Source organism: Filicampus tigris, chromosome 20 (assembly GCF_054856515.1).
Source record: "Filicampus tigris isolate MCC_2025a chromosome 20, RoL_Ftig_1.0, whole genome shotgun sequence".
In the NCBI taxonomy this organism is placed as follows: domain Eukaryota; kingdom Metazoa; phylum Chordata; class Actinopteri; order Syngnathiformes; family Syngnathidae; genus Filicampus; species Filicampus tigris.
The window spans coordinates 9692136-9704172 of NC_141236.1; the positions used below are offsets into that span (position 1 = coordinate 9692136).

A 12037-nucleotide genomic window follows, 5' to 3' on the forward strand; every position below is an offset into this window, starting at 1 on the left:
TCATGAAAAACATACAATCAATTGGAAAACGGTAAGTATTGTTTTAATTTTTAACAAAAATGTTTTTTGAACTCAACTGTGAGGATAAGCGGTTCAGATGATGGATGGATTTTTAATTAATTAATTTTTTTACATATTTTTTTGTATTGTTTTCCGTCAAATTAATATATATTTTTTCCTAATATTCTGATGTTTAATGACATTTTGGGGTATTTTCCATGATTTTTTTTGAGGAATATACAAACAAATAGAAAAATCATACAATTTAAAAAATACAAATAATTTGTCAGCAACTGTTTGAATTACAATATGACAGGATATTTTTACCATATCAATTAAACTATCTTCAGGGAAAAACAACTTTTGAAAAAGCTTTAACAAAAAACAAACAAACACAGGTTTAATTTGACCCGTGGCAAAACAGAAGGGTTGAAATTCATCCAAAAATAACAGCGGATCTCGTGTCTGCGTGTGCGCGGGTGTGTATGCCATGTGCTAGTGCTTGAGTGCGAGCGTCTGTGACAAATATGAAAATAAACTGGGAAGTAGTTTATTTGACATTTCTGTTCTGGGTCAATGGTTCCATTTGAAAATCTGTTAATATTCTGCTGGCATTTTTTTTTCCTGTTCCTTTTTGTATGTGTGTATGTATATGCATCTAAAGCAAATGCAACAATAGATACATATTTATATTTTGACAATATGGACACTGGTCAATTTGACCCACGACATAAAAGGAGCGTTTCCAAACATGCAAATACCACGACTAATCACTTTTAACTGATGCACACTGGTGTGCGCCTTCTCATAGTACAAAAATAAGATTTTTTGAGTCGAGCGTATCAACACAAAAACAAACCAAAATGGAACAGGAATGTGAGTGACTTATCCCAAGTGATGTCCATAAAAGGTCACACGCTTACCCCCACATGATCTGTTTTTTTTTTTCCCCCCCAACAGGCGTGCCTTTCTCTAATTGGAGTGCGGCGGCAAAGTTTGAGGTCAAGCTCCATTAACGCAAGTCCCACGATGGCGTCATACCGTCTTATTGATTTTTTCTATCCCAGTGAAGGCGAGCTAGCATGTAGCATCTTAAGATAAAATCAAGCTATGTATCACCTGCAGTGAGATAACGGTGTCTTGTCCTGATCAAATTGCCCTTTTAGGTTGGACTGATAGTCATGCGGTCCGATTTTGTTGAAGCTACTTGGGCTGTATGTCTTCTGCCCTTTAATTCCCTGAAATTCCCTCCCGTGATCCACTTTCACATACTCGGTCCAAAATGGGATGGCTGATGGGGGATTTGTCAGTAGTTTTGACTCTTACGGCCTTTCCACACCGCACTTGATTTTACCCTGTGCCACTCACAAATGACACCACTTGTCGCATTTCACTTTGGAGGTTGACCACTCTCGCACGCCTGCAGGTTTTTATTTTGGAACAGTCTGCAGAGCGCATGGCATCCGAAGACACTTGTGACTCAAAAGATAAGATCTACAACGCCATGCCAAACATGACTCCAACTGGGGAAAAACCCTCAAAAGAGATGAGCGCTTTTCATCCGGCACCAAGGGGATACACGTTGGAGGCCAGTAGAATTCTTGTATGATTGAGAACGTGGCTTAAAGCACCTCCGGAGTTCGGAGAGAGAAGTCTCACAACAATGTTCAGAAGAGGGGAAAAAGCCGACACTCTGGCCAAAGGCAGAAGCTCCTACCAGTGCCTCTCACACGGAACACATCCAGTATAATCACTCATCCGACATCATTTCTTCGTACAAGGGTTCTTTCTGAAGAACTCGTTGGATGACTCTGAGGGCTCTGGTGTAATAAATCAACCTTGCTGTCTGCAACTTTGCCTGGCTTGGACACTCCAAAAGCCATCAAACGTAATCCGCAGCAAAAGCGTTTGTGAGGACTGGAAACGTCGGCTTTTCCACGTCGTACGAACCGAGCTTCCAAGCTTGATCGATGTGAGTGTTTTTCAAAGCGAACTCTTCCCACAATGTTGGAGGCATTCCGGCAAGTCCATTAAACGGCGCTTTTGTTAACCGTGTGCGAAAAAGTGAGGAGGTTTTCCTTATATATAATATAAATATTCAATATAAAATATTCACTTATACAGAAATAAAGTTTCAGGGTATTGTGGTTTTGGATTCCCATTTCAGGGGGAGTCTAAAATGCACCATTACAGATGAATTTGACTTTCTGTCCACTGTTTTATTTTTTTAACTTTTTGCACCTAGGTGAGAGACTTACCACTAATACACATGAGCAAACATAAGAAACAATAGCTTCTTTCAAATGAATGTTAAGTTAATCCATTATAACATTTCCGTGTAAAAAAGTGGCATCTCACGCAGTTCCTTCACTTTAATTATTAATCAGTGTCTCGATCACGTCTCGATCTATCACAAACTGTTGTCCACTTTAAAGCAGATGTCTCCCTTTTTTTTTACCGGCTAGAAAGAATTGCTCATGTGAGAAGGTTAATACAAGCTCGCGTGACCCTAACACAGATAATTAAAAAATAAATACCTCTTTTAAATAAATGCCTGATCCAGATTTGAATTGGTTGGCCGGCCTTTATGGAAGGTGTTGCCCCCACTGACTGCCTTTTAGTGTTATGTCACACGTTAACTAGTCATATACTTGCATGAACGCCTCCCCTCAAATAGATGTCTCATTTTTCCACCTTCTAGAAAACTGATCATGTGAAAGTTTCCCATTGAAAACGCTCAACAATTTCCTTCCAATCATTCAACTGAGCTGTAGACAAACAAAATGCCTCCTTCGGATAGACGCTGTCATATGCCACTGTGTGTCTTTTAGCGCAAGCGCGTGGTCGTGTTGGCTGGAGGCGAGTGCGGCACAGGTGGGAGCATGGAGCCTGCAGGTGAGCAGCGAGGAAGCGTAAACACATTTCCATATCCCAGCGGAGGGTGATTTGCAACTGGAAAGAGAGCGGATGCGCGGCACGGCCACGCGTCAGACGCGCTCAGACTTGCGTCATGTGGGGGAGGAGATGGAGGAGGAGGATGCAGCCAACCTGAATCATCTGCTTCCATTCATGAGTGCCACACAGCGCGTCTGGCTCTCCATTTCTGGCATTGTCACAAAAAAGGAAACAAGTCCCCAAAGTGTCAAGACACCTGACTTTGCAGTGTTAGTGCTTGCCTTGTTTTTTTTTTTTGGAGGGGGGGGGGGAGTTGTTGTTTTATTCTTTCTCCTAACGTGTCCACTGTTTGCTTTTGACAGAGGAGGTCTTGTTATTGAGAGCGGCGCCCGGTGACATCTGCAGACAGAACTCTCCAGATAATGGATCTCATGGCAACCGGGTCGCCGTGGCAACCGGGACACAGATGCCATGCTGAGGTGATCAGTGCAATTTGCACCTCCTTTTCTCACGCACACACACAAATAAGGGAATGTTTCCATCCAGCAATGGTTGAAGTTTGTTGTCATAAGTACTCTATATGTAATACAGTAGTAGTTTGTCATGACCGCATCTTAGCTCTGTTTTAAAACTTATATTTAACTCGTTCGCTGCCAGACATTTTCAAACCCTCTTTTACCCTAACGTTTGAAAAAAAATTCAAAATATATCAATAAATTCCTGAGATTGAATGGCTGGACTGTGAAAAGACAAATTTGTCAATGGCAGTGAATGAGTTAAGTGTTACGCAATGTTTCTACAATATATAAATAATTCCTTTTTGCCCTCTGCATCACATTATTATTGTCTGCATTATGTGCACAGTGGTCTTTCACATCTATTATTAATCAAGCCCCTTGTTACATTTGTTTATTTCATACACCAGGAACAGTCACGGGTCGTTGTGACCCGAGGCATGTTTACCACCCCCCAAAAAACTAACCACAATAACAAAGAAATCATTTTTTTACCCAGAAATAAAATCACTGAATTGCGTAGTACTTTGGGGGTGGGGGATGGGATGGGAGAAAACATTTTCCACCCCCCCGTTAGACCCTCTACCGTGTCAGTTTAATTAATAGCCATGCAAAGTCAATCACAATTTTGAAAAATATGCATGATAAGAATACCATGTTTTTTTTTCGAAGTTACCAGGAAAAATTACAATGCCCCATCAGTGTCACACTTGATGTTATTTAATTCCTAGTTTATTTTTCCCCCTTCTTCTGTGAAGTTGCAAAACCATCAGTGGTCCTGGTTCTTCATCCAGCCTTGATGATCATGCCAAAAAAGGCGCTTCAAGATAACCATTTTGGTTGGAGGAGCCCATTGTAAAAATGTCATTTTAAATTGTGTGCACCGGACTTCATATTTATTTGAAATGCATTACCTAACACAACCTTATTAACTCACCTCCAAATAATTGTTTTCCTACAACTGCTTGAGCCTAAATTGGTGGTTTAAATACAACTTCAAACAACAGCAACGTTTACAACGGTTTTTGTTATCATTCTGTCCGCTCTAGGTCACCCAGACGTTATCAATCAGCTCCTTTTTTAAATCACGGATTTTTTTTGTCTGCCGTTATTGATTAGGAAGAATTGCATGCATGTGTGAATGTTTGTCGTTTCTATTATTGGTCTTTTGTGTGTGTTTTTTTCCCCCCCATGCTTTCTGCATCATGTGAACGCCTTGACAGGACAAGCCAAAAGTCACAACAACAAGGGAGTAGAGAAATATCCAGGATGGAGGCGAGGGCGTTTGAAAACCGAACCTCTTGGGACCGGTTTGAATCACGGAGCTCGGTAATGCCTAATCTTCTATGCGTGCGTGTTTCATATAATATACAGTGTATAGGGATTTGCATTGGATTCTGTTTGCGTCTTCAAAATGTAATTGAAGAGTGCTCAACAAATACGTTACACAACGTGTCATTAAGGGAACATCAAGCATTGTGCGGCGCTTTAATGTGGGCTCTTTCAGTTTCAGTGAGCTCTCAATTTTGAATAAATTTCATGCTGAATTGACTTTATACTCTTTGTTTGAGCATGCAGGAATTAAACAAGCATTTGCTATATACTGTATATGTTTTTGAGCATGTATATGTATGTATATGTACAGTATATTATATACATGTATGTATGTATATGTACATATATATGTGCATACATAAATTTGATTTTTATTTAACCCCATAACAGTCCTGAAAAATGTTATATAAATCTCCAATAAGCGTTTTCCATACACAAAAAAATGACAATTATTATTCTTATTGTATAATCATTATTATTTTTAAAATTAACGAATAAGTGAATCTTTGGGTGCCAAACAGTGAGTGTGCGGGGGGTTCACTGTATTGTTAAAATGGATCAGCTTGACCGGTGCAAACAGGGAGTTAAATATAATAGAGGACAGTCCATAATATACACTGGTTACCATTATTTTATGGCATACGCACACACCTCTCTTCTCTAACCTGAATTTGACACACCAAAGTAAGAAACAGGAAAAACAGCATCATGTCATCACTCCAGAAGGTTGAGTGTCCCTCATTTATTTTATACAAAAAAATAGTTTGTTCAATTACACAGCATGACATCATGTCATAATGTACCCCTCATTTCTTCTGTCAACCTGGTGCCCATGGGGACAGCCACCCACCAACCCACTGGGGTGTCACAAACATCAGTGTCGGTTCTGTGGCTGGGCCGTTGAAGAACTGAACTTCACGCAGACACCCCAGCGTGCCACCTGGAATCCAACATCAATTGAATATATAATAGTCATTTAGAGCAGCGGTTCTCAAACTGGGGTCCCCGGACCCCCGTTGGTCAAAAATAATTTGCAATCAATTGTTGTATAATTAAAAAAAAAAAAAAAAGTGTATGCTTTACGAAAGGGCAGTAGTGGCAATTCAAGAACCTTAATAGTAAAAGGTAAAAGCTCTGTTTTGATTGTGACATAACACTTTAAATCTGACATCCCTGCATGAAAATGGTCAGTTTTTGTTTTTGTTGTTTTTTAAGAGCAAAAGTATATCTAGTAATAGTCACCTTTTTCAAGAACAAAATGATGGATAAAATAGTTCCATTTTATTAGTGAGTAAAGGCTTCTTTTTCCAGACTAAAAAGCCTACTATTGTGAGAATAAGATTTGTGCTGTATTTGGAAATGTTAGAATGTGACCGTCTTCCCTTGTTCAGCTTTGACTTTTTAATAAGCTATGTGACTGTTTTGGAAAAATAAGATTACAATTTGCTAACACGATTGGTCTTGTTAAGTTGGAAATCTGTTTTCTTATAATTATATTAGGACATTTTTTTGGGGGGGGCATTTATTTACTTGTTAAAATACGACTTTTTTCTCTTGTTAAGCTTTGACTTTAATATGATCACATCTTGGAAACAACTTCATTCTTACAACTTTCTCTCTCTCTCTCTCTCTCTCTCTCTCTCTCTGTCTCTGTCTCTGTCTCTCTCTCTGTCTCTCTCTCTGTCTCTCTCTTCTCTCTCAAAAAAAAAGTGAATATTTTTTTTGTATTCCCAAAATGGGCCACGTTTTTATTCACTCTTAAAACAACTTGGTCCAAAATAACCAAATTTTGGACAAAAGTGAACTGTCCTGCTACTTGGGTCAATTTGACTCAACATTTAACCCAAAGTTTTGGGTTGCTTTTTACAAGACAACCCAGAACGTTGGTTCAAATTGACCCAAGCAGTGGGTCAGTCTAATTTTATTTTGTTTTTACCAAAACTTGGTTATTTTTGACCAAGCAGTTTTAAGGGAGTTTGTTAAGGGCTACACATGGTACACTCTTGAAATTGCTGGGTCAAAGATAACTCCATTTTGGTTAAAATGACACTGACTCAACACTTTGGTCAATTTGATCCTACTTTCTGGGTTGTTTTGTACAAAACAACCCAAAAATGTATCCAAGTGGTGGGTCAGTCCTGTTTTTTCTTGACCAAAATGTTGTTACTTTTGATGGTGTAGTTTTTGGGGGGGTGCCTGGACCCCAAAAGTTTGAGAACCCCTGATTTTGAGGAGTCATTACACACATAACGCATGAAAAACAATCCGTGTGTGTGCAAGCAAACAAAGTTAAAAACAAAAAAAAAAAAGTGCTGCTCCTGGGTTAGGCTTGCAGTACCGGACACGCGCTCATGTCACTCCGGTACTGTTCCAGCCACTTCCTGAGCTCCGAGATCCGGTAGCCCTCTGGGCCCCGGCCCCCCTGATAGACCACCCTCTGGTCGCGCACGATGTAGAGTCTCTCGAAGTAGGCTCCGTAGGCGGCGTTGGACGAGTTGTCCATGTTGTCCACCACCACGCTGCTGCCGGGCACCCGGGCCAGCATCAGGCGCGCGGCGCTCAGCCGGTCCTCCAGGCAGCGGTGCTTGAGGATCTGGTAGGGGGCGTCCGAGCTCACCCAGCCGTCGGCCGGGTGCGCCTCCTCGATGTAGACCACCACGAAGTCGGCGATGTCGGCAAACTGGCTGACGACGCGCTGGAAGGCGGCCAGGCGCGTCATGAAGGGCGGTCAGGAGCAGCTGCCGAAGTTGAGCACCAGCGGCCGCGTGCCGCGCATGCAGTCCAGGATGCGCACCGGGCGCCGCTCGGGCACCAGCACCACCTCCGTGTTGGGCGCCGCGCGTCCCAGCCGCGCCGACTTGAGCAGGTCCAGCTTCTGGCCGTACCACACGGCCCGCAGCGACTCCAGCGTGAACATGCGGTTGGAGTCGGACACGCACAGCGGCGGGTCGTCGGCGCTGTGCGGCCGCGCGCCCATCTGGAGGAGCACCTTGCGGCGGATGCACAGGAAGTCCAGGAGCCACAGCGTGACCGCCGCGGCAAGGAAGCGAGGCACCAGCAGCAGGAAGAGGGCGGCGAGCTTCAGAGCCCGCGCCAGCTGCACGCCGCCTGAGTCGTGCATCGTGCGGCGACAGAAACCCACGGCCGGGACAGGACTGGAGATCCAAGCCGGTCGTCAGTCGCCTCGACACATTTGGAACGGAACTCTCCCGACGTGCGCGCTCCCTCCTTTTATAGGGCCGGCACCGTTGGAGTCATCTCCGCCCACTCACATGGTGGGGGATTACCTCCTCTCACCTCGTTGCGCTACACACGCGCGCATCATAGTCACCTTTGAAAGTTACACACCCGTTGGAGTTACATATTCATTACATTCTGCTCTCTTTCTCCAGTGGACGGCGCGGGAAGAAGGAAAAAAGTTTTGACGTCAACATCAGCTGGGAGGCTCCTGAAGCAAGTGTAGGGACGTTTCTCAACGCTAGACTGCGCTGGATCCACGCACACCGAGGGAGTGGAGGTAAGTGCGAGCAGGATGCGATTGCCTTGGTGACTCATTCACGGTTTTAGACATCATTGACGAACAGCGTGTTCCATTAAATATTGTTTGGGTGCATTCATATATGTTGAGATTTTAAGAAGTTCAACTGAAAAAAGGCACGTCTTACAAATGGAATATTCAAATGAAATGTATCAATTGGTTTCAATAAAATGCAGACAAAAACATAACATTGGACATTTAGTTTAATTACCTCTTAATTATGTGCAATTGCGTTGCACCTTATTAAAAGACTTATTAGGATTTTAATTTGTCTCCCGGGCTGAGGGGGGTGAGGGGCTTGATCGATATGTGGCGGTGCTGAGAGAGAGAGGGGGAGAGAGAGAGTAAAAAGACTTAACTCACTTGAGAGGTTCTCTCGGTTTTTAAACAAAAAAAATTAAAGTTGATATCTGAAAAGATATTAAATGTACCAAATTGTGACAGGAGGTTTTGGCCCATCGCCGATGAAATATAAAAAAAATATATAAGAATTTACTTATTAAATGTGTTTATGCAATTCAATTGATTTACAATAGACAAAACAATCACCTGTTTGTACAATTACAATATTCAATTGAATTTAAAAAATCTGAGTGTTTTACAATGTTGTAATTGCTCTGAAGTGGGTAGTTTTAATTGAATGAATTATTTTTTTAACAGTACTTGTCTTCAGTAATTTCAAGAGTGCATACATTAAAAAAAAGTTTTTAGCCAAAAACTGAGAAAAATGTAACTAAATATAAAATGCAATTGTGTGTAAATGTATCTAGGAAAATCACAACATATGTGGTGATGTATGCTTTTTCATTGGTTTACCCGGATATGCAGTTCAGTTGTTTGTTGGAAAAAAAAAAAGATTAACTCATAGTATTTGGCCTAATTATGTGCAGGCTTTTTTTGGGTTAAGATACAATTTCAATAATGGATTGAATTGTTAAAATGATCAGTTCAATTTTATGCTGTTTTATTTTGCATTTAGACTATTAGCCGTACTCTACCAACATGTATTTATTTTAATTTTTTTTGGCTTTTCATACACACTGTATCGAGACATATGTAACATTACAGTTCTGATTTATCGCTAGCGATTGTCATTCCTACTGTTGCCTGGCCAGACCCCCTAAAAACCCACTCACCCCAGCCCTCCCCTCTTTTTTGTGACATCATCATGCTCATCATCATGCCCTCCTCTCCCACTCTTTTCTTGCTCGCTCGGTCCCTCCCTCGCTCTCCACATGTGAGGTGTATGCGTCATCGTCCACCTCCTCCGCTGAGCAGATGGAAGCACAGAGTGTTTCCGTTAGCGCGGGATAAAACGCTTGTCGAGGAATGCCGCTCGAGCACCAAAAAATTAGCATGATTGTCGATGTGCGGGCGGTATGCTTGATACAGACACTCAATCATATGCAAAGTCGGTGAAAAATGTAAGATATTCCCCACGAGGGATTCCATTTGTATGTATTTGCTACACAGCCCTATTGAGCTGAAGCAACAATAGAAATGCTTCTCACAATCGATCTACAGCGGAGATCGTCGATAACTGAAGGGGATCGATTGAAAATCACGACTGCCTGAGTGCAAAACCTTTGAGCCCGATTGATTTGAGCTCAAAGTCAAGAGGCTTCTCACATATACACACAATTGATCGCTAGAAGACGGTGGCTTGAAATTGAAGCGGATCAGATGAAAATCGCAACTGGGCGAGCGTTGACCAGTAAACGACAGAATCTTTGAGCCCAACATACTTTTTGTGTTGTTGTTGTTGTTGTTGTTTCTTCTCCTCGTTTTTCATGATTGGATAAAAGCGGAATCTGCAAATGTTTTCTATTGTTGACCTAGACGTGCACCCAGTGGAGCACAAGACCTCCGCCAAGGCCTAATGTCATCAGCAGCAAACACAAACAGATGAAAATGAAAAACAGACTGAAAACATCCTAACTTAGTTAAAGATGGAGACAAACAGGGGTTGTGACCAACGTGCTCTTTCAATTTGAATGGAGGCTATAGCGCCTCCTGCAGGACGCGTGTGGCACCTTTTCTCTTTGTTGGGGATGCGGACTGTTTTTTCAAGAACAGTCAGCCGCAAGTATATACATATACGTGTATGTACATACATATGTGTATGTACATACATATGTGTATGTATATACATATATGTACCGCTTGAAATTTTTCACTTGGCTGCAATGACACAGAAAGTGAAACATTTCAAGGGGTCTGATTGCTTTCCGTACCCACTTTATATACACACATATACATATACATATATAGATCTATTTCTATTTATATATATATATATATATATATATATATTATACAGTACTTTTCATGTATCTGAAACAGTGAATCAAAAATATAGTAAAACCTTTTACGATGCCTGTATAATTGAAAGAAGAAAAAGCTCATAGTAAAAGTTGATCGTTTCTCCATAAACCTCCACTTTGTTGCCGTGTTCCCACCGTTACTTCCCTCATGAGTTGACTGGACGAGCAGGGCTTTGTGAACAAACAGTCGGCTTAGTTTTTCTTCTTCTTTTTTTTTTTTTCTTTCATATAAACTGTTGGAGGCCTTCTTTCATTAGACGCAGCCTCGACGCTGGCAAGAGACCTCGGTTCATGTGAGGACATCCCAGAATAGGAAAAGCAGGCTGGAAAGAGCCTGCAGCAAAGCACAAAGTGTGGCAGGGATCCATCTGAAACCATTAGTAGTATGACTGGATTGTTATTAACTACTACACGTGGTGAAGGTGGCGCGCGCGTGCACACACCCGCGTACGCACACAGCATGTGCATACGTTTTGTGTGTCATCCAGTGCGATGATACGAGTTCGTCGAGGCTGCAACTTGTACCTATTCATGGGCCGTCTCCACGCCAGGCGGAGTTTGAGTGGGTTTGTAGTTGCTAGGCAACCGTCACGTACTCCCTCTCGGCCTAATCCGTCTGGACCGCCGTGGATGCTGGGTATGGATCACCTCGCATCGCCGGGCTGCATGCGACCCCTGTCCTGTACCCCAACCCGCCCAGCTAATGGACGCCGTGCCACAATGCATGTTATCCAATTACCACATTTAAATGTCGTAGGCTTTGTGAAGTTGCCGTCTTTAATGGTGATTAGCAGAAACTGTACCGAGCCGCAAAAGGGACGGCTGAGAAGTAAGGCCGGTGTGCGTTTAGCGGTGTCTTGACGGTGACGGTCATTAAGGCCCTAAAGAGTCTGTTGTGGTGCTGATAAAATTGGGTGGTCAAAACAAAGTGGGTAAAGTGCGTCAACTGAGCTCCGATACGTTACATTAATGCCGCCGTGTTAATCTTCAGAGCAATTGGAGATTAGCGGCAAGGTTGTACAATCTAATGACATCCAAAATGTGATGCAGCAACAGTCCTGGCCAAGCAAGAGATGATAATACTCAAGTTTTGAGAGATATCATGGCACAAATCCTTACTTCTGAATTTTAGTACTCAAGTGCCACATTTTTAACAGGGACAAATTGAAAATGAGGTTTAAAAAAAATGTGTATTAAATATGTAAGTTTTTTTTTTTAAAGGAATGCTCACTTTGCTCACTCATTTCAAGTCAATTATTGAATTAAGTAAATAAATAAAAATGTAATTTATATGTAAAATGTTGTAAGGGGTTGGAAAGTTCAGATACAAGATATTGTATTGGGCTGATACCGGCTTTATTTTAAGGTATCGGGTACTCATGGAGCTGCCGATCCCAGCCAACGATACTCATTTAAGACAAAAAAAACAA

At 42.0% G+C, this 12037-nt stretch overlaps 2 protein-coding genes across 4 annotated transcripts in view; one reads left to right on the top strand and one right to left on the bottom strand.

Moving 5' to 3' along the window:
• Positions 1-8569, top strand: part of ppp2r5cb (protein phosphatase 2, regulatory subunit B', gamma b) — a 30396-nt gene extending 21827 nt beyond the window's left edge. The window contains exons 19-23 of one of the 3 annotated variants that reach the window (XR_015083777.1): positions 961-1972; positions 2832-3164; positions 3258-3374; positions 4634-4739; positions 8138-8553. The gene's annotated coding sequence lies outside the window, so the exon portion shown is untranslated. Of the gene's footprint in view, positions 1-960; positions 1973-2831; positions 3165-3257; positions 3375-4633 lie in introns of all 3 variants that reach the window. The other 2 variants (XR_015083776.1, XR_015083778.1) reach the window with 2 other exon arrangements.
• LOC147128228 (thyroxine 5-deiodinase-like) lies at positions 5452-8112 on the bottom strand. Its single transcript, XM_086018308.1, has one exon. It carries the CDS (start codon positions 7864-7866, stop codon positions 7069-7071), a length of 798 nt encoding a protein of 265 aa, XP_085874434.1. The 5' UTR covers positions 7867-8112; the 3' UTR covers positions 5452-7068.
• Positions 8570-12037: the final 3468 nt, after the last annotated feature.